Source organism: Mauremys mutica, chromosome 3, assembly GCF_020497125.1.
Source record: "Mauremys mutica isolate MM-2020 ecotype Southern chromosome 3, ASM2049712v1, whole genome shotgun sequence".
Taxonomy (NCBI): domain Eukaryota; kingdom Metazoa; phylum Chordata; order Testudines; family Geoemydidae; genus Mauremys; species Mauremys mutica.
The window spans coordinates 80,833,980-80,858,707 of NC_059074.1; the positions used below are offsets into that span (position 1 = coordinate 80,833,980).

At 48.9% G+C, this 24,728-nt stretch overlaps 1 protein-coding gene across 1 annotated transcript in view; it reads right to left on the bottom strand.

Moving 5' to 3' along the window:
* Positions 1–24,728, bottom strand: part of LOC123366133 (blood vessel epicardial substance-like) — a 133,732-nt gene that overhangs the window by 44,519 nt on the left and 64,485 nt on the right. Inside the window, 1 exon segment of the mRNA XM_045009268.1 lies at positions 18,559–18,580. Within this exon segment, the coding sequence (XP_044865203.1) occupies positions 18,559–18,580 (22 nt within the window).

Sequence of the window (24,728 nt, forward strand, 5' to 3'; positions counted from 1 at the left end):
TGCTCAACAACTGTGCACATGCACCCGCCCCGCCCCAAATAATAAGATTAGGAATATCTAAAAGGAAAAAGCAGGGAAGGAGAAATGATGCTCTTTTTACCACCTATTCAAACCTATATATTTAGGAAAAATAGCTTCAGGTTGTTTAAAAGTGGGAAGGGATGAAGGGACTCTCATTTCAAGGATAAGTGTGTTCCACAATCTTAGGACCACTACAGCAAAGGCAGGGTTGCTTGCCAATCGAAAACACTATGGTGGAATCCCTAAAAGTTGAGTGGTGTCCAAACATACTAAATATTATCAGATTATGACAACGTTCCCAGGATGTTTAGCATGCTAAATTTTAATGCAAAGCCTATTTTACAAGAGTGGCAACCCCTTTAAACATGGAAATACTGACGCAACCTTAAAAATGTGCTAGTACTACACAAATGTTTTGAGTACGTCTATTTGAACCAATCCTACACCAAATGAATTTAAACAAGCTTCTATGGAGAAAAGAAAACGTGTTCTGAAGACGCTCAAGTCACTCAACTGTCATCAAATGTTGACTAAATCCTGCAACCTCACCTGTGGTTTATACTCACCTTAAGTGAGGTTCCATTTGAATACTGCAGCCTTTGCTTGCCTCTCTTGGCTTTAAATACAATTTATTTTAAAGCCATTTCAGTAAGAGCTGACTTACCAAGAGCTACAACTTGCCCCAGGAAAAAAAACATTTTAAATTTTTGAAACTGTTATGTGAAATTAACTATTTTTCTTATTTACCTTAAAAATCACCATCTAGCTAAATTTAACGATCATTTTACTAAACAGAAATTCTTTCCAAAAGAGAGACGTGTATGAGAACAGGACAGTCAGGGAGGGTTGCAGAGCTCCATTTAAACTCCCTGGTTTGATTTGAAAATCCTCGAGGCTACGTACGCCTACAGGAATATTTCTCACGCTAACATCGTAACTTTCTGTGCCGTTTCAACCGCGCCTGATACAACTGATGGCCCATTTGCGAGTTTGGGATGGGGAGGCTCTAGGAGAGTGGGGCTCTTATACTGTATGGGGACCTCTACGCGGGGCGCTGTTTTTAAGAGAAGCGGAGCGAGGGGAAGAGCAAGAAAGCGGTTCGCTCAGGCTCCCGACCCGCTGTTTCGGGGCCAGGACGCCGCTACGGGCGGGGTGCGGGTGCGGGGAGCGCAGCGGAACCCGGCGGGGAGAAGAGCAGCGCTCGGCTCAGCCCAGCGGGACCCCGCAGCTGGCAGGGGGCTCGGGGCGGGCGGTGACCCCGGGAGCCGCAGCCGCCCCCGACACAGCCCCGCTCTGGCGGGCTCCGGGGGCAGCGAGCACCTGGGGGGTCACGGAGCGGGGCCGCCTGGGGCCGCTGGGAGCGAAGGGCCGGGCGGGGGCTGCACCCAGCTGGCCCGGCCCGGGCGCGTCTCCCCGGGGAAGTTTCTCCCGGTCGCTCCGGGCAAGCGGCGCCTCCGGCTCCGATTTCAGCCGCCCCGGTGGGGGTGGGGGATGCGTCTGCCCCGGTCCCTTACCTAGCTCCGAGCAGGGTCCCCGGGGCGCTGTCGCTGGGACTCGGCGGCTGCTCCGCTCACCAGCTGCCACCCGCGGCCGCTTGGACTGAAATAGGCAGGACGCTGCCAGGCGCAGGCAGCGAGCGGCCGCAGCGCGCAGGCGCTTCCCGCGGGCACCAGCCGCTGCCCGGCGGCGGAGACACTGAACAGCTGCGGGAGCGGGGTAAGAGCGGACGAGGGCGGCGAGCAGACGGGGCCCGCCAGGGGGCGCTGTCGCGGGGCTGCTCGCCACGGCGGCTCAGCGCCTGGGTGCAGAGGGGCAGAGAACGGTCTCGGCTCAGCCCCAGGCGAAGGCAGGGCAAGTACCAGCGCCCAGAGGCGAGGGGGGTTTGCTGTGCTGCCCCCCCCCCGCCGCTGGGTCTCCACAAGGGACCCCAGATACTGACTACATACCCCAAGGCTCACAGCCCTATAGGACTAGAGCAACAACCCTTCTAGAGCCAATGCACCCCCAAGGCAGGTGGGGGGTGAGACATCACCCGCTGGCTCACTACAAAGGCAATTTTCCCTCTCTTGGTATGGACACCTCCTCATCAATTATCCAGAGTGGAGTGGACCATATCCACCCTGACTGAATTGGCCCTGTCAACACTGGTTCTCCACTTGTAAGGTAATTCCCTTCTCTTCCTGTGTCGGTTTATTTATGCCTGTATCTGTGAAGCCTGGTCTACACTAGGCGTTTAAACCAGTTTTAGGAGCGCAAAACCGATTTAACGCCACAACCGTCCACACTAGGAGGCACCATATATCGATTTTAATGGCTCTTTAAACCGGTTTCTGTACTCCTCCCTAACGAGAGGAGTAACGCTAGTATCGGTATTAAAATATCGGATTAGGGTTAGTGTGGACGCTGATCAACGGCATTGGCCTCCGGGAGCTATCCCACAGTGCACCAGTGACCGCTCTGGACAGCATTCTGAACTCGGATGCACTGGTCAGGTAGACAGGAAAAGCCCCGCGAACTTTTGAAATTCATTTCCTGCTTCCCCAGCGTGGAGATCTCATCTCATCAGCACAGGTGACCACGCACAGCTCATCAGCACAGTTAACAATGCAGTCTCCTGAGAATCGTAAAAGAGCCCCAGCATGGACTGCACGGGAGGTACTGGATCTGATCGCTATCTGGGGAGAGGATTCAGTGCTAACAGAACTGCGTTCCAAAAGACGAAATGAAAAAGTATTTGAAAGAATTTCTAAGGCTATGACGGATAAAGGCCACAGCCGGGACTCAGTGCAGTGCAGAGTGAAAGTTAAGGAGCTCAGACAAGGCTACCAGAAAACCAAAGAAGCAAACGGAAGGTCCGGGGCAGGTCGAAAAACATGCCGCTTCTATGCTGAGCTGCATGCAATTTTAGGGGGCTGCGCCACAAGTACCCCACCCCTGATCGTGGATTCCGAGGTGGGGGTTGTAATCTCTTCCATGGCTGAGGATTATGCAGACGGGGAAGATGAAGATGAAGAAGAGGAGGAAGACCTAGCAGAGAGCACACAGCACTCCGTGAGCCCCAGAAGCCAGGAGCTTTTTATCACCCTGACGGAATTACCGTCCTCCCAGCCCTCACAAGCGGAATTACCGTCCTCCCAGCCCTCACAAGCCACTATCCCAGACAATGACGCCATGGAAGGGAGCTCTGGTGAGTGTACCTTTGCAAATAGCAAACATTGTTTTTTTAACCAAGCCTTTTTTAATGATTGATTTGCCCTGAGGACTTGGGATGCATTCGCAGACAGTATAGTTACTTAGAAAAGTTTGTTAACATGTCCGGGGATTGAGAGGAAATCCTCCAGGGACATCTCGATGAAGCGCTCCTGTAGGTACTCCAGAAGCCTTTGCAGAAGGTTTCTGGGCAAGGCAGCCTTGTTCCGCCCACCGTGGTAGGACACTTTACCACGCCATGCATGTAGCAAGTAATCAGGTATCATTGCGTGGCAAAGCATAGCAGCGTATGGTCCCGGTGACTGCTGGCATTCAAGAAGCATCCGTTCTTTATCTTGTTCTGTTATCCTCAGCAAAGTGATATCGTTCAGGATAACCTGTTTAAAAATCAGGAATTTAAGTAAGGGGGGTGGCCATTTTTCTACTGGGTTCGTGGAATGCATCAGCTTAAAAAAAAACTTTCCTGCACGTAGCGAAGCGGGGGGAGGGGAGGAGTGAAATGCCGATGATCTTTTCTGTGTTTGGTCACCGGCGATCTTCCCCAAGGTACCAGACACGCAGGGGGTGGGGGGTGGGAAGGGTGTTGATTAGCAGGGAGCTAGCGTGGTATTAGCCATGCGTTGGGGGGAGGGGTAAATCACTGCAGAAGCCGAAAGACAGTGGCTTACCATGGCCGCATGCAAGCTGAATTCTGATGCCTGGACCTGTGTCTGAGAGATCTGTAACTCCAGAGCTGCAGGCACTCACTATTAAGATGAAAAATGCGACCTTGTAGGGAAATCACATGTGCTAGGTGAATACTGCTTTTCACTGTGAAAGAGTATAACCATTGTTCTGTAAAATGTATCTTTCTAAATATTTATCTCCCTCATGCAGCTGCAAATTTTTCAACCATCCCTCCTCCATCCCAAAGGCTAGCACAGATAAGGCGGAGGAAAAAGAAGACGCGAGATGAGATGTTCTCGGATATTATGGAAGTTACACGCAATGAAAGAGCTCATCTGAATGAGTGGAAGGACGTGGTTTCAAATTACAGGAAAGAGGCCAGTGAACGTGAGGACAGGAGGGATGAACGTGAGGACAGGAGGGACAACCGAGATGAGAGGTGGCGGCAGGAAGACCGGCAGGAAAATCAGCGGTGGCGGCAGGAAGATCAGCGGTGGCGGGATGCAACTCTGGGGCTGCTGCGTGATCAAACTGACATGCTCCGGCGTCTTGTGGAGCTTCAGGAACGGCAGCAGGATCACAGAGTGCCGCTGCAGCCCCTGTATAACCACCCTCATCCCTCACCATGTTCCACATCCTCCTCACCCAGACGTGTAAGAACGCGTGGGGGGAGGTTCCGTGCACCCGCCCACTCCACCCCTGTGGACAGCCCAACCAGAAGGCTGTCGTTACTGTGAATTTTTTTTAATGGCCTTCTCCATCCCTCCTATCCTCCTCCCAAACCACACCCTTACTTCTCTATCTCTTTTTATAATGAATCAATAAAGAATTCATGCTTTTTAAATGAGAGTGACTTTATTTGCATAAGTAAGCTGTACTCGAAGGGGGTGGGGGAGTTGCTTACAGGGACTGAGTCAATCAAGGGGGTTGGGTGTTCATCAACAAACACAGCAGTCACACTGTACCCTGGCCATTGATGAAGCTCGTTTTCAAAGCTTCTCTGATGCGCACCGCTTCCTGGTGTGCTCTTCTAATCTCCCTGGTGTCTGGCTGCGCGTAATCAGCGGCCAGGTGATTTGCCTCAGCCTCCCACCCCGCCATAAAGGTCTCCCCCTTACTCTCACAGAGATTGTGGAGAATACAGCAAGCAGTAATAACATAGGGGACATTGGTTTGGCTGAGGTCTGAGCGAGTCAGTAATGTGCGCCAGCGCGCCTTTAAACGGCCAAATGCACATTCCACCACCATTCTGCACTTGCTCAGCCTGTAATTGAACAGATCCTGACCACTGTCCAGGCTGCCTGTGTATGGCTTCATGAGCCATGGCATCAAGGGGTAGGCTGGGTCCCCCAGGATAACGACAGGCATTTCAACATCCCCAACTGTTATTTTCTGGTCTGGGAAGTAATTCCCTTGCTGCAGCCGTTTAAACAGAGTAGTGCTTCTGAAGACGCGAGCGTCATGAACCCTCCCTGGCCATCCCACGTGGATGTTTGTGAAACGTCCCTTGTGATCTACCAGTGCTTGCAGCACCATTGAAAAGTACCCCTTCCGGTTTACGTACTGGGTGCCCTGGCGCTGCGGTGCCAAGATAGGGATATGGGTTCCATCTATCGCCCCACCACAGTTAGGGAATCCCATTGCAGCAAAGCCATCCACTATGGCCTGCACGTTTCCCAGAGTCACAACCTTTCGTAGCAGCAGCTTAGTGATTGCTTTGGCTACTTGCATCACAGCAGCCCCCACAGTAGATTTTCCAACTCCAAATTGATTCCCGACTGACCGGTAGCTGTCTGGCGTTGCAAGCTTCCACAGGGCTATCGCCACTCGCTTCTCTACTGTGAGGGCTGCTCTCATCTTGGTATTATGGCATTTCAGGGCAGGGGCAAGCAAGTCACAAAGTTCCATGAAAGTGCCCTTACGCATGCGAAAGTTTCGCAGCCACTGGGAATCGTCCCACACCTGCAACACAATGCGGTCCCACCAGTCAGTGCTTGTTTCCCGGGCCCAAAATCGGCGTTCAATGGATAGAATCTGCCCCATTACCATCAGGATGTCCAAAGCGCAGGGGCCCGCGGTTTGAGAGAATTCTGTGTCTACGTCCTCATCACTGTCATTGCCGCACTGCCGTATCCGCCTCCTCCTCGCCTTGGATTGAAGGTCCTGGTTCACCATAGACTGCACGAGAGTGCGCGAGGTGTTTAAAACATTCACGATTGCGGTATGGAGCTGAGCAGGGTCCATGCTTGCTGTGCTATGGCGTCTGCACAGTTCACCAAGCAAAAAAAGGCGCGAAACGGTTGTCTGCTGCTCAGGGAGGGAGGGGTGAGGCTGTACCCAGAACCACACGCGACAATGATTTTTGCCCCATCAGGCACTGGGATCTCAACTCGGAAATGCCAAGGGGCGGGGGAGGCTGCGGGAACTATGGGATAGCTACGGGATAGCTACCCACAGTGCAACGCTCCAGAAATCGACGCTAGCCTCGGACCATGGACGCACACTACCGATTTAATGTGTTTAGTGTGGCCGCGCGCACTCGATTTTATAAAATCTGTTTTACAAAACCGGTTTATGCAAATTCGGAATAGTCCCGTAGTGTAGACGTACCCTAATTTTCACTCCATGCATCTGTAGAAGTGGGGGGGTTTCTACTCACAAAAGCTTATGCCAAATACATCTGTTATTCTTTAAGGTGCCACCAGCTTCCTCATTGTTTTTATCATATACAGAGTTTACAGTTTGGTTTAACGGCTTTCAGCATCCCCACTGTATAAATTCTTTCACCCACTGCCCCAAGATCTCCCCCCCACACACACACACCCACAAACAACAGTACAGAGCTGTGTAGAACTGGGCTTGGCAGGATTCCATTGTCCTTTTTTGTGACTTCCATGGAATAACATCCATGTTTATTTTCGAGCATTTTTTTCTAATGTTTATTAATTTTAAATTTTTACAGTTGTGGGAGCTTGGGGAGGGTGTCAAACAATGGAGGGGGGTCAGATAGTAATTGTTTAATAACAGGAGATAGTTAAGAGTCAACAAGTTAAAGCTTTATAAGCATCAAAACACAAAAGGTCAACATCACATATCAGAATACACAAAGTAAATAGTAAATCAAATTCTAAATAAGTTCTAAGCTGCATTTTTCACATTTTGCCTATCTTGTAAATTGCAAGTATTATCCACAGAAAAAAATGTTTCTGTGGTTTATGGGTGTGCAGTGAAATTAGAGAGACAAAGTGGGTGAGGTCAAATCTTTTATTGGACCATTCTCTTGGTGAGAAAGCTTGTCTCTCTCACCAAGAGAAGTTGGTCCAGTAAAAGACATGACCTCACCCCCCCCCCCTTGTCTCTCTAATATCCTGGGGCCAACTGGACTATAACAACACTGCATAAAGTGAAATTGACATTTATCAACATTTATAAATAAAAAATTATCCTTCCAAGTCTCTCAATGTATAACAATCTCTTTTAGCTAACCGTCTCCCCAGCTAACTAGAAAGCATTCTCTAAAACTGGCCTTCTCTAGTCTAGAAAAGTGCACCAGTTTAATTAACTACATTGATTTAAAACCGAACTAGTTAAACCAGTGTGAAGCCTTAATATAGGCACATTTAAATTGGTTTAACCCTTGTTTATATTTATTAAAAAAATTATTGCCAGTGCAAGCTAAACTGCTATAGGAAAGGACTAAAAAGCAGGACTATCTCAGGGGGTTGTGCCAGTTTAGCCAGATTAATTTAGTTGAATTGGTGCACTTTTCTAGTACAGATGGGCCTAAGAATCTGTATAGCTGCTTACTGATATATAACCTCTCTTGCATATCTCTTTAGCTATAAAAGTCTGTGTCGTTCTCTAGCAAATAGTTTCTTAAATTCTCTAGCTCAGGGGGTGGGCAAACTACTACTCGCGGGCTGGATCCAGCCCATCAGGGCTTTGGGTCTGGCCCACGGGATTGCCACCACCCTGGTGCTCCTGGAAGCAGCCGGTACCACGTCTAGGGTGACCACATGTCCCGATTTTATAAGGACAGTCTCAATATTCAGGCCTTTTTCTTATGTAGGTGCCTATTACCCTGCACCCCCATCTCAATTTTTCACACTTTCTATCTGGTCACCCTAACCACATCCTTGCAGCCCCTGGGGGAAAGGGAAGGGCAGAGGGCTCCATGCGCGGCCCTCGTCTGCAGGCACCACCCCCCGCAGCTCCCATTGGCCAGAAACTGGGAAGCATGGCCAATGGGAGCTTTGGGGGAGGTACCTGCAGGCAAGGGCAATGCACAGAGCTTCCGGGAGCAGCACGGCACAGGGCCAGAGCAGGCAGGGAGTCTGCCTTAGCCCCGCTGTGCACTGCTGCCACCCTGGAACCGCTCTAGGAAAGCGGACCGGGATGGAGCCCGCACCCCACACCCCAACCCCCTGCCGCACCCCTCCTGCACCCCATCCCCTGCCCTGAGCCCCCTGCCACACCCTGCACCATTTCTGCACCCCAACCCACGCCCTGAGCCCCCTTGTACAGCCCACACTCCTCCTGTGCCCCAATCCCTTGCCCTGAGCTCCTTCCTGCATACCACACCCCCTCCCACACCCCACACTCCCTCCCACACTCCAAACCCTTGCCCCAGTCCTACATTCATGGTCCTGCATGCAATTTCCCCACCCAGATGTGGCCCTCAGGCCAAAAAATTTGCCCATCCCTGCTCTAGCTGATAGTCTCTACAACTAATGGTCTATGGTAGAAAATGTGGACTCATAGTTAAAACAAACGATTTGGCTCTGTTCTTACCTTTGCTGACCTGCTTTGTAACCTTTGGCAGAGTCACCTAAAGTCTTTGTTTCCTCATATGTATAGGAAATAATAGTATGTACATATTTATATTAACAGTAGTTCCTAGAAGTCCCAACTGAGATCTGCATCCCATTGTTCTAGACACTGTGCAAACAGTCACTGCTGCAAAAAAACTTATGTAACTTTAGTACCCTCGTGGCCAAGATGGAGTCTGCTCTGCAGGCAGCTGGCCAAGAGAAGGCATGCACAGGAATGCAGCAGGGAACAGCAGGGGCAACTGTTCCCCTCCATAGTGAACACACACACACACACACACACACACACACACACACACACACACACTATAGGAAAGGAAAATATTTATTAACAGAGGGATGAAAGGAGAAAAGCAATAGGGGAAAATATAGGGGGAGTGGTAAAACAGGGTTGCATTCAATTCAAGGCCCCATGGGCCCAGTGGTAGTACAGTCTGAAAGGGCAGACACCGAGCAATGTGTCTGCACACAGAGTTCAGGAGGCCTGAGCAAAGTTCCAGTCCAGTGGTGAGTCTTGAGTGCTCCTGGTCGTCTTCGGCACCAGTGAACTTTCCCCAACAAACTGCTCCGGTGCCCTCTTCTGCCGTCCTCTGGAAAGCCACACAGAGCAACCACCTCCCCACTTAACTAGCTAGCAGCCTCCCTCCCTTATTCCCAGTGCAGAGTCAGAAACGCCAGTATGCCTGGCCCCATACAGCTCTGGGCAGCAGCGATACTGGGTCCAGCTCTGATTTGTCCTTCTCGGGTGATTCCTCCCTGGCACAGTGCTCCTCCTGGCTCCTGTCCTGGGGTGTCTGTGATCAGCTGCTCTGTACTTCCCAGGCTTCAGGCAGGTTTTTGGCTGCTTCACTCTGTGAGGGCCTGCTTGCTGCAGTTGCTCTGCCTCACCCACCCACCCCCACCCCCCGCTCTCCCCTTTCCACCAATAGCACTAACTCCTTCTGGAACAATCAGCACTCCCCCGCTCAGAAAAAATATTTAAACGGCTTATGCTCTCTAAATCCCAAAGGGGTTACATTTACAGTTGAAATAGACAAGACAGACAATGAGTGGAAACAAAGGCAAGGAGAAATGAAGTCTCTTGAAAAGGTCACACAGTAAGTTGGTGGCAGAGCTGGGGACAGAACCAAGATCTCTTGACTCACAGTCCAGTACACCTAATTACAGGGGTGTTGAGGAGCATATTCATGTGTATAAACATAATATAAAGTAATTTCCCCAGATTTATTTGGGACATAAATTATATTGCTGTTCTGTATAAGAGGCTATAATGGAGCCAATCCTGCAGTTATTTTGGAGCAAAATTCCCATTAAAGTGAATGGGCAATTTGGGAGGAGTTGTTGCAACACTGGACACTAAATGTTTTATACAGGACACAATAATGTATAACAGTAGCTACATTTGTAAATGTAACCAGGGTTTCCTCCGGTTTTAAGAAAGAATGGTCAGGACAAGGTAGGAAGAGAGCAATCATTGAGTGGTGTTATGTGCCATATAGCCAGGAAACATCTATCTATTTACTATTTGGATTTATCAAAAAGCATCCTGTAGGTATTATTATTAAAAGGAAATTTGTCTGGGAAAAGATTGCATGGGAGTGAAAAATAATACTGCAGCCTTGGAAGGGTTGGAGGAACTATGCTAATTGTAAAAGCATGCACTGAGATGCAATTTGATCTTTCCTCAAAAAGCGGAATAGAGAATTGCCAAACCACATACAGTGGCTACTAGGAGTCTGAAGGAACGGTATCTTCTGTGCACTAGAAAATGACCACTTGTGCTTCTGTAATCATGTTCTGAATAGGAGATATAAAACACTGTGTAATAGATTCAGGATCCTGCTGTTTTCCAAAGCCTGCCTGATGCAAAGTAAGGGTCAGGGGCTGAATTTTAATCTCAAAGAAACTTAACAGGTCCACTAGCTGTGATAATAGTATGATAGTACAGTGGTTTTCAACTGGGGTCCGGGGCCCCTAGGTTTCGGGGGGTCCCCCAAGCAGGGCCAGAATTAGACTTGCTGGGGCCCAGGGCAGAAAGGCAAAGCCCCACCGCCTGGGGCTGAAGCCTGGGGCCCTGAGCCCCACCACCCAGGGATAAAGCTGAAGCCTGAAGAGTGTAGTTTTTTGGGGGCCCCTGTGGCATGGGGCCCCTAATGCTGGCCCTGGCTCTTGTATGCCGAAAAGCAGTTGTTGTGGCACTGGCGGGCTGTGAGAGGGGGTGGGGGGGGGAAAGGGGAGGGCTCACAAAGAAAAAGGTTGAGAACCCCTGTGATAGTACATAGATTAGATAGATATGTAATCTGAAGGGTTCACAGAGTCATGGGGCTATGAGGGCAGGGGAAGGTTGTTTGGTATTAGAGCTGTGCAAACTAATCACAGCAGACAATTTATTCAATTAACTAAGCCCCTTTTTCTGTTCATGAATTATCTGTGAACCATCTGATTTTTACAGATTTGTTCATTATTTGAAATTGAATTTCTGCAACTATTGCTTCAAGTTTTTGCTATTCGTTCCCAACAATTGGTCACCTAAATCACATGGTTGCAATGCTAGCTCAAGAAAAGAGACAGTTACCTTTTTTCATAACTGGTGTTCTTTGAGACATGTTGCTCATGTCCATTCCATATTAGGTGCGTGTGCTCGCCACATGCACTGGTGCCGGAAGATTTTCCCTTAGCAGTATCCATAGGGGACTGACTCTGGCGCCCTCTGGAGTGGCACCCACGTGGCGTGGTATAAGGGGCGCCGCCGGCTCCCCCCACTCTCAGTTCCTTCTTGCTGGGAACTCTGATAGTGGGGAAGGAGGGCGGGTCATGGAATGGACATGAGCAACACATCTCGAAGAACAGCAGTTACAGAAAAAAGGTAACTGTCTTTTCCTCTTAGAGTGCTTGCTCATGTCCATTCCATATTAGGTGACTCCCAAGCAGTACCAACGGAGACGGGTAGGAGTTCACGGACGTGTAGATTGCAATACAGCTCTGCCGAACCCAGCGTCGTCTCTGGCCTGCTGAGTGATGGAATAATGCACCGTGAATGTGTGGAGAGAGGACAACATCGCGGCTCTACAGATGTCCTGGATAGGGATGTGTGCCAGGAAGCCCGCCGAGGACACCTGAGCACTAGTCGAGTGGGCTCTGACAATCAGTGGCGGCGGGACTCCCGCCAGATCATAACAGGTCCTTATGCAAGAGGTGATCCAGTTGGAAATCCTCTGCGAGGACACCAGAAAGCCCTTCATCCTATCCACTGTGGCGATGAAGAGCTGAGTTGATTTACGGAAAGGCTTGGTATGCTCTAGCTAAAAAGCCAAGGCCCTTCGGATGTCCAGTGCATGAAGATGCCTCTCTTCACTGGTCTTGTGCATTTTGGGACAGAGCACCGGGATGAAGATGTCCTAATTCATATGAAACATAGATACCACCTTCAGCAGGAAGGCCAGGTGAGGCCTCAGCTGAACTTTGTCTTTGTAGAAGACTGTGTACGGCAGTTCTGAGGTCAAGGCTTTAATCTCAGAGACTTGTCTCGCTGGTGTCACCGCCACCAGGAAAGCAACCTTCCATGACAGGTGGGAAAGGGAGCGGGAGCCCAACGGCTCAAAGGGTGGGCCAGTGAACCTAGAGAGGACCAAGTTAAAATCCCACTGTGGGACAGGGGTCTGAACCTGTGGGAAGAACCTCTCAAGAATCTGACCGTCATGTCATGAGCAAACACCATCTGGCCCTGCATTGGTGGATGAAAAGCGGAGATGGCCGTGAGATGCACTCTAATGGCAGAGTGTGCCAGGCTCAGGTTCCTCAGAGGAAGCAGGTAGTCTAAGAGCAGAAGAGGAAGAGCGGGAGGGAGGATGCCATGCTCAGACTCCCAGCAGGAAAACCACGTTCACTTGGCCAGGTAAGTCAGTCTGGTTGAGGGCTTTGTACTCCCCAGGAGGACCAGTTGGACCTCATCCGAGCAGGTCCGCTCCTCTGGGTTCAGCCACGCAGCAACCACACCAAGAGGTGGAGGCACTAGACTGGGGTGCAAGAGCCGACCATGGTCCTGTGATAGCAGGTCTGGTTGGTTGGGCAGGGGCCAGGGAAGGGCCGCTGCCAGATTCATGGGCGTGCCAAACCAGTGCTGGCGAGGCTACACCAGGGCAATCATCATAACCTGTGCCTTGTCTCTCTTGATCTTTGCCAGGACCCTGCTGATGTGTGGAATCAGAGGGAACACGTACATCAGGCTTCCTGACCATGACAGGAGGAAGGCATCAGAGAGGGAGTGCTTGCCCAGACCTTGCTGAGAAAACCAGTGGCATTTCCTGTTTTTCCTGCTGGCGAATAGGTCCAGCTGGGGAGCTCCCCTCCTCTGGAAGATCATACAGGCTACCTCGGTGGAGCGATCACTCATGGTGAGAGGAGAAGTCCCTGCTGAGGTGATCCGCTAGTGTGTTCTTGACACCAGGGAGGTGACAAGTTTCCAGATGGATCTCGTGGCTGATGCAGAAGTCCCAGAGACGGAGTGCATCTTGGCAGAGAGTTGACGAGCAAACTCCCCCTTTCCTGTTGATGTAGAACATCGAGGCTGTGTTGTCCATCATGACTCTCCTCATCACCTTGCCCGACAGGTGAGGTAGGAAGACTCCACATGCCAAGCAGACTGCCCTAAGTTCTTTGACGTTTATGTGTAATGTCATCTTTTCCGGGGATCACACACCCTGGGTCTGGAGATCGCCGAGGTGTGCACCCCAGCCGAGGTCCGAGGCGTCTGATACCAACTCGATAGAGTGAGGTGGGGCGTCAAACGGAACTACCTCTAGGACTGTCCTGCGATCGGTCCACCATTGCAGTGAGGTAAGTATTGTCGGGGGGATGGTAACAATCTTTTCTATGTGATCCCTGGACTGGGAATAGACCGTCATCAACCATTGCTGCAGGGGCCGCATCTGGAGCCCTGGCATGGCGGACAGCATATGTGCATGCTGCCATGTGGCCCAGCAGGTGCAGACAAACCCTGGCTGTAGTCAGGGAGAACACAGAGACTTCCGTGATGAGGTCCACCAATGTCTGGAACCTTTCTAGCAGCAGGAACGCTCTGGCGCAAGTCAAGTCGAGCACCACTCTGATGAACTCTATCCTCTGCACCGGAACTAACATAGACTTTTTGTCATTTACCAGAAGGCCCAGGGAGCAGCACATGGCTTGCAGCACTGCAATATCCTTTTGGACTTGAGACCTAGAGCTGCCTTTGACCAGCCAGTCGTCGAGGTATGAGTAGATCTGGATTCCCTGACGCCTGAGGTAAGAGCCACCACCAACATGTACTTGATAAACACCCTCGGTGCTGTCACCAGGCCAAATGGGAGGATCGCAAACTGGTAATGGTTGGGTCCCATCGTAAATTGGAGGAAGCGTCTGTATTCTTGAAAGATCTCTATGTGGAAGTACGCGTCCTTCAAGTCTAGTATACCAGTCTCCTGGATCCAGGGAAGGGATGATAGAGACCAGGGAGACCATGTGGAACTTCAGCTTCTTTAGGTCTCTCAGGTCCAGAATAGGATGCAGACCACCCCTGGCCTGTGGGATTAAAAAGTATCAGGAATAAAACCCCTTGTTCCTGTACTCGAGAGGAATCTCCTCCACCACACCCAGCCACAGTAACCTTGAACCTCCTGCACGAGGAGACTTTTGTGAGAAGGGTCCCTGAAGAGGGACGGGGTAGGGGGAGTTGGCGGGGGTGTAGAAAGAAACCGGAGGGTATAGCCCTGTGCCACCGTGTTCAGGACCCAGCGGACTGAGGTTATAGCGGTCCATGCGGGGAGGAAAGAGGAAAGGCGGCTGGAAAAAAATGAGGAAGATGGATCCGGTAAATAGCCCTCAGGCGCACCCTCAAAATGATTACTTGGCACCCTGCTGTTTCAGGTGGAGCCTGACTGAGCGGAGGGTGGAGGAGGGTGGCTTGGGTGGCATTTGTAGCCCTTGACCTTCTTATGAGGTGGGTCCTGATGAGGCTGGCTCCCTGGGCCCTGAGGCTGTTGCGGTTTGAACTGATCACATGCCGGGCCTGGGATGTAAAGCCCCAGAGTTTTCAGGGTGGAACGGGAGTCCTTTAAACTGTGCAGCTTGTTGTCTGTCTGCTCTGCAAATAGGACCTGGCTGTCGAAGCGAAGGTTCTGCATCGACTGCTGAGCCTTGGTAGACAAGCTCGAGAGAAGCAGTCAGGAAGATCACTGCATAGAGATGGTGGAGGCCATGGTGAAAGCGACAGAATCTGCCATGTCTGAAGTTGCCTGGAGGGCCGATCTGGCAGCAGCCATGCCCTCCTCGAGGATCGCCCGGAATTCCTTCCTGGAGCCTTCGGGGAGCGAAGCCTCAAACTTGGCCATGGCTTTCCACATGTTGTAATCGTAGCGGCCAAGGAGGACTTAGTGATTGGCCACTCTCAACTGCAGGCTGGAAGATGAATAAACTTTGCATCCAAAAAGATCCAGCCTCCTTGAGTCTGGGGGTTGCCCTGGGTTGTCCTTGCCTCTCTCTGTGGTTAACTGCCTCAACCACCAGGGAATTGGGGGCTGGGTGGGAATATAAGTATTCATGCCCATTGGTTGGCATAAAGTACTTGCACTCGGCTCTTTTGGAGATGGGGGGCAAGGAGGAGGGAGTCTGTCACAGGGCAGTGGTAATTTTCGATACCCCCTCATGAAGGGGTAAAGCAGGGGCTGATGAGCAGAGGACATCAAACAGGGAGTCCCAAGGCTCCTCCAATTCCTCGGCCTGAAGCCCCAGGTTAGATGTGACCCTCTTCAATAGTTCCTGGTGCACTTTAGCATCATCCTGAGGAAATGGGTGAGGGGGCTCCATGATAGCCTCATCAGGTGACAAGGACGATGCGGTACCCCGGAATCCTCAATGACCATTGGTGGTCCAGCAGACTGCTCCCCTGGGTATTCCTGGACTTGTGAGGTCTTTCCTCTGAAGCCTTGAGCACTGGAGGGGGCCGGGATGTCGAGGCCACTGGCCTCTCTGAGGCTCCCAACACTGAACAGGCAGCTTGGGAAGGCTGGGTGAACCCCTAAGGGTTCCTTGGGTACCATGGTGCCAGCCACTGTGCCTGGGGCCATGGGACAGGTTTTGGTGCTGATGATGTAGATGGCACTGCAGGCATTGGAGGCTGTCCCGCAGTCAGGGAACCCTCCTCCATGCCAGAGCTATAGCCGGATTGGTCGCTTGCAGGCGACCAGAATCAGGTGGAGCAGCAGCTCCTAGCTGACTGGTGCTGGTTGCTGAGCCTGGAGGTAGACCTGTCCGAGCGAGATGAATGTCTTGGTCGAGGCCTCGGGGAATGATGGCATTTGGTGAATTGGCATTGGAAACCTGGCAATCTATGCCTTACGCTGCTGAACCGATACCAGGACATCGAGCAGGACCGGGAACTATCATGAGCCAGTTGCTGGGAGGATCTTCCTGAATACAGCGATCCTCGTCTCAGAGACCGATGATGGCAGGCTGGTGACCAATGGCTTCGGTCCCCCAATTGGTCCCAGGATCTATACCGAGCTCTTGGTGACACGAGGGGTCGGTCTCGGTGCTCCTGCCAGGGGGCGAGTGCCCCGGATGGTCTACGCCCGGCTACCGGCGAGGTATGCCTCGAATCCTGCTGTCAGTGCCCAAGGTCCAGGGACCAAAAAGGGCTCCACTGAGCCTGTCTCTCTGGCTCTGAGGCATGATGGCTTCAGCCAGGATGGTGGTGGGACATCCCTTGCGATGAGAAATGGTGCCGCTGAGGCAGGGACATACGCGGAGGTCCCAAGGTGGGTTTGCCCCAAGAACTGGGTACCACCGGAGTTGGTGTGGGTGGCACCGAGAGTGTCAGGATCTCCTGAGCTGTCTGCAGAGCTTCGGGTGTTGATGGCACCTGAAACTGACAGAGGTTGGTGTCACTATCTGGGGATGCAGGCAAGGGATAGGATGGGCTGCACCGCTCAGCTTGAGCTGGGGCCTGACTTCCCAGAGAGGGTGTTGAACTGTCCAGCACGGGTCTTGGCTTGCCCCCAGCCCTCTCCTTTCCCTTGCGGGAAGTAGGAAATCATCCCTTCACAGTCCTCTTTGGCTTCTTGGCCACAGCCATGAAGGGGGAATGGTGCTGGCCCATGGACGGTGCTGGCAGGACATTCCCCGCCAATGCTGCGGTGCTCAGTGCCAAGTCAGATCTTTGTTCCGGAGTGACTGATGACTCCATTAGGAGTGCTCTAAGGCATTTGTCATGCTTCTTTTTAGTCCTGGGTATGAAGGACTGGCAAACATGACACTTGTCACTTATAAGCCCTTCGCCCAAGCACCTAAGACAGCTACTATGGGGATTGCTGATGGGCATGGGCCATTTGCAGCGATCGCAGGGCTTGAAGCCTGGGGACCAGAGCATGCCCTGTCCCCAGGCTTAGTCCCGTTTGGGACTAAGGAAGGCTTTAAGAACTACTACTATGGGTAACTAATTCAACTACTAACTGTATACAACTAAATTATAGGTTTTGCAAAGTTTGCAAGAACGGAGAACAATTAACGCTAGCCGAAGGAGCAGACATTCCAGCACCGTCACGAGCGGCAAGAAGGAACTGAGGGTGGGGGAAGCCAGTGGTGCTCCTTATACCATGCCACGTGGGTGTCACTCCAGAGGGTGCCAGAGCCAGTCCCCTACAGATACTGTTAAGGGAAAAACTTCCAGGACCAGTGCATGTGGCGAGCACACACACCTAATATTGAATGGACATGAACAAGCACTCAAAGAAGAACTAAAACTCCCTATCAAAAACCATTGAAGCCAACAAGGCCAGGATTCCGCATACAGTCTCCACTACCTGTTGCTAGGTTGGTAATAAGGGTGGGGAAACAATAGCGAATCTGTCCAGAGTTTGTATGCGTGTTTCTGGAGTTAGGGAATATTGGATAAAGATTTTCAAGAGGGGAACTTTTGACATGCCCAATTAGGGCTGAGAAGCCAGGGGAAAATCCCAGTTGCCAGAGACTCAGGTTATCATTGCCACATTGCTTTGAGTCAGCATGAAGCAGCTCTTACTTCACACTGCACAACACTGTGACATGAGCAGTAAAATAAAACATTAGCATTTCAACTTGTTCCTGGTTGAGTAAGGTCACATTCCTGAAGGGTCATTCTGGGGTGCTGGAACAATTTGTATGGTAGGGGTACTGAGAGCCATTGAACCAAACCCTAAACCCTGTATATGATGGAAACCACTTCAAGCCAGAGGGTATGGCAGCACCTGTAGTTCCAGCTCCTATGGGGTCATTGCAGCTGCAGATTTGGCAGCATTTTTTGAACGAATCCTGATCTTTCTGCTCCCTTGTTGTATGACTCCCAAACCCAAAGAGTTTTTAAGATGACCACACAAACACTTTTGGTGCTAATCCTCATACAAATCCATATTAATGACCATCCACAATAGTTTAGCTTTCTGCACACATTTTTGTGAACAAAAATGAATGCGTAGAACAAAGCAACTGTGAAAACTGTCAAAGTGAATTTGTGGGATTCTGTTGGAACAAATATTTGTGAATACTTTATTACCCCGTTAGGCTTATTTTAATTCTGCATTTCCTTACTTTCCAGTGTTTATTGGGAAGTGTAACTTTAGTTGTGAATTTTCTGGCCTCTAGATATTTGTGTCCTTTAAAATTACAATGTTCTATTAAGGATTTTCTCCCTTACATAATAAAATGCATTTAACTTTAATTCCAATATAACACGGTTCCCCTCCCCTCCCCAAATATTTAATCAGGCTCTTGGTACAGATAACCAGAGGTGGTGATTTGCCGGGGGATGCTTGACCCCCACTTCACCCCAGACCCCGGCCCCACTCCAAAAGAGGTGGGGGAGAAGCGTGACAGAGATGGGAAAGACAAGAAATACCAGGGAAGGTTAATAACCAGAATAATACATTCTGAGGAGTGAGGGTCAAGAGCAAGCGTCTGTCCAACCTGTGAGTGCGCACAGTCCTCTCCCAGCACGCAGGAAAGAATCTATGGAGCCTGGAGACCAAGTGTAAGTATTTCACGTGTTTGTTCAGAGCAAGAGTCTAAAACAAGAGACTTCAAGATACCGTCCGCCTTGAGCATTAACTTGGGCTAAGGGGACCCTAACCTAACTATTCTGTTCCTTAGCTGGATAAACTACTAAAGTAATGTACTGTGTGATCACTTAAAAAGATAAAACAATTGACATTAAGAGTCTGATCCTACATTCCCTGTGCATTCAAAACTCTCACAATGCAGGACTATAGAATCAGAAACATTTTAAGCCCGATTCTGATCTCATGTACTCTCTTTATTTAAAAAACAACAAGGAGTCCTTGTGGCACCTTAGAGACTAACACATTTATTTGGGCATAAGCTTTCATGGGCTAGAACCCAGGGGCAGCTCTAGATATTTCGCCGCCCCAAGCACGGTGGCATGCCGCAGGGGGCGCTCTGCCGGTCGCCGATCCCGCGGCTCCGGTGGACTTCCCGCAGGCGTGCCTGCGGAGGGTTCGCTGGTCCCGCGACTCCACCGAAGCCGTGGGACCAGCAGACCCTCCGCAGGCACGCCTGCGGGAGGTCCACCAGAGCCGCGGGACCGGCAGACCCTCTGCAGGCATGCCGCCGAAGGCAGCCTGCCTGCCGCCCTCCTGGCGACTAGCAGAGCGCCCCCCGCAGCATGCCACCCCAAACACGCGCTTGGCGTGCTGGGGCCTGGAGCCGCCCCTGCCAGAACCCACTTCATCAGATGCATGGAGTGGAAAATACAGGAGCAGGTATAAATACATGAACAGATGTGAGTTGCCTTACCAAGTGTAAGGTCAGTCTAATGAGACAATTCAATTAATAGCTGGATACCAAGGGAGGAAAAATAACTTTGACATTGTAATGAGCGTGGCCCATTTCAGACAGTAGACAAGAAGGTGTGAGTAACAGTAGGGGGAAATTAGTATTGGGGAAATTAGGTTGATTTAAACTCACTATAGCAGAATGCATGCCGATATATATTATGAACTACTTTAATCCTTGCCAGAAGAATCAGGATAAAGTATTCCTACAGAAATTTTGAATGATCTTTCAAATACTAGACAAACAATGAATCATTTAAAATATTTTCCCCAAATTTCATTGAAGATCGCTAAAGACCAGTCTGATGCATTACATTTATTATAGCTCTTTGCTCTGTAAAGTAAACCTATTATACTGAGCCCTTAAAAGTAGACACTGCAGTGTACACACCCACACACACATTTGCAGTATGTCTATTGTTTTTGCACCTAATGCTATTTTCAATAAATCCATAAAGCACTCTGTATACAACGCTGTTCTGACCTAAAATACCTATTCAAATAACTATGATGAAGAACAAAGTACACTGGTTAGTAAAATCATAGAACAGCATACTATTTTATATTCCACATCTGACTTCAGGTCCTCAGTATTTATATATTGCTATGTTCTTACCATTTATAATGAATCTCCAAATTGTTTTATATATGCCAAATGGACTCTGATTGTATTGAAAAACTATAACTGAGTTGGGACTGGAAAAGGGAGACTCAGCCAAAAAACAGTATGGGCTGTATCCTGGTATTGATTTTTGAGCACTGATTTCACTGGGGAGTTCTGCTTAAAAACATAGGATGAGATTTCTAGAAACTAAAATAAGACAATTATGAAGTTTGAAAAAATATAAAAGATGTTTCTCAGATAAATCTCTTAGCAAAATATAATACAAAGTTACATCAAAATTAGATATAGTTATCATGAATAAAAACTACATTAAAGGAACATTAAAGTTGCAGAGTTAAATAAATACTCAGAAGTTAGACAAGTTAGGAATTACAGTTGCCTCTACAACCTTATTTCAGCCTCCTTCTGCATACACTACTCCTGGGGGGGGGCGGAATTCTGCACCAAAAATTAAAAAATTCTCTGCCAAAAAAATTCTGCACACTATATTTTAAAATTCTGCATATTTTATTTGTCAAAACAACACTATATAATCACTCCTGTTTTAATTATTTTGGTAATTTATTTCAAAATACCTGTCAGCAAGTATTCCTGTAACAATACAGACAACAAAAAAGATTCCGGAAATGTTTTTGGACAAATAGATTCCTTACTAGACATATTAATACAGAACTTTGAGTAATAATTCATTTAAACTGCAATACAGAACCATATTTCCCGCACCCCTCAGAAGCAGTGCAAAGGTTTGAGGGAGTTAGGGGTAATGGAGGAGCTGAGGGAGAGGGAAGTAATTGCTGGGAAGAAGCCGGAAAGTGAACCTGGAGGGTTGTTGGATGTGGGTGGGAGAAGTAGGGAAGTTTTTTGGGGATGGGGGAGGGATAGTTAGGAAGTTGGGGAGCCTCTCCCATGCAGACCCTGACTGACCCCTAGCCCAGGAGTTGGCAACCTTTCAGCAGTGGTGTGCCGAGTCTTCATTTATTCACTCTGATTTAAGGTTTCGCGTGCCAGTAATACATTTTAACGTTTTTAGAAGGTCTCTTTCTATAAGTCTATATTATATAACTAAACTATTGTTGTATGTAAAGTAAATAAGGTTTTTTAAATGTTTAAGAAGCTTCACTTAAAATTAAATTAAAATGCAGAGCCCCCCAGAGCGGTGGCCAGGACTCGGGCAGTGTGAGTGCCACTGAAAATCAGCTCGTGTGCCGCCTTTGGCACGTGTACCATCGGTTGCCTACCCCTGCCCTAGCCTTTCCCAGTCAGGTACATCTCCCCTGTACCCTCCTGCCCCCACATCTCCATGTGTCCCTGCAACCCCACTCATACTGACCCCCTAGTCCAGACTGTCCCTCCAGCTAGCCCTTCTGAACCCCAGCCTATATGACCCCTAGCAGCTCCATGTGGCCTGGTCTGTGTGCCCTCTCCACCCTTCCTCCGCCTCCCATATCCCAGGCCTCCTCACCTGGCTCTGCATGCAGGGTGCTGTGAGGAATGAGCCTCTGCTCTCTCTTGGCTGCTGACTGCTAGGGCTGGTGAGCAGTGAGCTGGCTGCTGTATTGTAGTACCCCCATCATTCCCTTTTGGGAGAGAGGCAGAACTGCAGCACCTGTCTGACAATGTATTTTCTGCAGTGGAAAAAAATCTGCAGGGCACATGAATTCTGCGCATGGGCAGTGGTGCAGAATTTCCCCAGGAATAATATGCATTATGATTAAGGATAATGTTTAGTCATGGAGGTCACAGATTCCATTACTTTACTGGAGCTTTGTGAGTTCTTTGGCTTCAGCTGTCAGCGGCTGCAGTTCGGGCCAGAGCCAGGGTTGTGCAACCCGCCCCTTCCCCAGCTGCTGCTGTGCCTGCCCTCCATGGCTGTGGCAAGGGCTGGAGCCAGGGCTGTATATCCCCCACAACCAGTGGTTGTTGCCGGGGCTGCTCTCACCCGCGGCTCTGCACCTCCTCCCCTACCCCCATGTCTAGGGTTGGGGCTATGCCCGCATGGCGGTGGGGCTCAGGCTGTCAATTCCCCCACACCGGGCCCAACTGTCATTCATGCCTCCCCACTCAGCCCTTCCCTCCACCCTCCTCCCCAGTTATTTTTTAGTAGAAGTCAGACAGGTTGCAGGCATCTGTGAATTTTTGTTTATTGGCTGTGATCTGTATGTGACTTTAACTAAAAATAACTGACACAAACTCTTAACCTTAATTATGATACAGTCTTTAATTACATGATCACCTACTATTTTTCCAAAGGACCCCTGCCTCACTGAGTGAATAGGTAGCTATTCAACATTTCTTTTTATCCTTCACATTCTATGTGCAGTTCCATGCCTTATGTACCACACACCATTCCAATGCTGCACTGAATACACAAGTAATTTCTTCATAATTGTTTTTATGGTGCTCTTACCATAGTTTCGTTCAGGTAGAGCCTCAAAGGTATTTAGGCACCTAACTGCCATTGATTTCAATGCGAGTTTGGTGCCTAAATACCTCTGAGGATCTGGGCCTCACTGCTTCACATATTAATCAATTTTCAAAACACTCCTTTCAGATTGAATGGTATTACCACCCTCATTTTAGAGCTGGCATTCAACATCTTTAGATACAGGATCATATTTCACTTCCTTCACTACAAACCTTCCATCTTCTGCAACAAATGAAACGGGCGTCCTACAAACAACATCTTCATTCAGCACACAGCCCAGAGCCATTCCCAGAGCACAGTCCATCCTCTACACTGTAAGAATTTTGTGTTTGTATGCGTGCATGTGCACACACACGCGCGCGCACACACGTATGTTGTGTGGTATAAAGGTTTTATGAGCAGGAATTGGGAATGGTTGCACAACTCAGTAACTTGACAAGTAATGCAAGTTATTCCAAATAAATGTTAATGAAACTTCATACCATTTTATTACATATATGCCATATGTACTATGGAAAAAAAACTATTTTAAGACTGCTTTAGAAAAATTTAAATATTTTTCCACTGAGATTTCCTTTTGTATTCTTCTACCTGTAAAATCAGGAGCCTTATGGTTTGTCTATACTTGGCATTTTCAGCCATTGGTAGCCAGCAACTGGTGTTAGCTGCACTAGTGCAAGTCCCAGCTGTAGACAAGGAAAGCCAGGATTTCAGGCAGCAGTAAACTCAACTAATGCAAATTGCAGCTTTTTTTAAGTATACTTGGGGTTTGCATTAGTGCAGTTACATTGGGAGTTGGGCCCCCGATGCCTGAATCTCAATTCAACAAGACTTCAGCTACCAGGAGCCCACATTGTACCGAAAAGAAAAAAAAATTCTGCAAATATCTAAACTGATCAAAAATAGCTTTTTGTGTATAAAAGTCTCATGATTTTGAAGTTTGGTATTTGAAGATTTTCCAGGGCTAGAAGTGAGTGCCAGCACTGAGAGGAGCAAACATTATTCACTCTATTATTTTATCGCAACTGCTTATGGTGCTTATATGGCCCCTGTCATTAGCTTCTGAGTACATCACAGTCTTTAATGTACTGACTCACAAAACTGCTGTGAGGTAAGGAAGCACTATTTCACAGATAAGGAACTTAGGCTGAGTGATTTACCCAAGGTCATACAAAAAGTCAATGGTGGAACAGGGATTTTAAAATCCAGAACGCCAGGTAGCACTTTAGCTGCTGGAACATCTTCCTCTACTCCCTCAGGAACTTGGAAGCTTCTTACCTTCTCCATGGGTGATGTTTGTATGATGCCTTTGTAGGTAAATCTGCCAGCAGTTTTTTGACCTTAAGCACGATCCTGCAAATCCTTACTCATGCAATTAGTCCCACTGAAGTCATAGCTGCTGCTTAAGCCTCCCGGAGCAGCCGGGTAGGTCACATGCCTCACTTGTGTAGGAGAAAATCAGCACATTTGTATTTATGAAGCTCCACCTACACTCTTTGATTCACCAAGATGATGTGGCTTTATTTACATGTTAAGTTACCAGGCTAAATTGCTAATTTGCATGTTAAGTTTCATTAATTCCTTTGATTCACATTGGGACATGGGTATGCATAGAACAGAGGTGAAGACTTTGAAAGTTAAAATAACAAAGTGGGTTATGTACAGCACTTGTCTTCTTGAGCACCTTTGTGCTGGATTACTACCACCACAAAATTCAAACATCAGTGTTTATACGCCCAGGTTCTGTGAATGGTGTACTAAAACGATCTGTCCAAACCATGCAAGGCCTATTACAGCTTTTACTGCATCTACACTAGACAGAAAATTAAGCAGAAAGTGCAGACACACATAAAACTCTACAACAAGAAACAAGTTAGTATGAATTATGCAGATGAAAAATTGATGCACTCCCTCTGGAATCAAGAACCCATTATGGTACTTATATTTTTCATGCATATTAATATAATCAAAATAAACATTTTCAAAAGGTAGGCTAAGGAATCGTTTGACAGTGTGTCTATTCAACTACCTCAGAGTATTTCAGAAATACTCCCACTTTTTAATATAAATTCAGTTATTACAGCAGTAGAGTA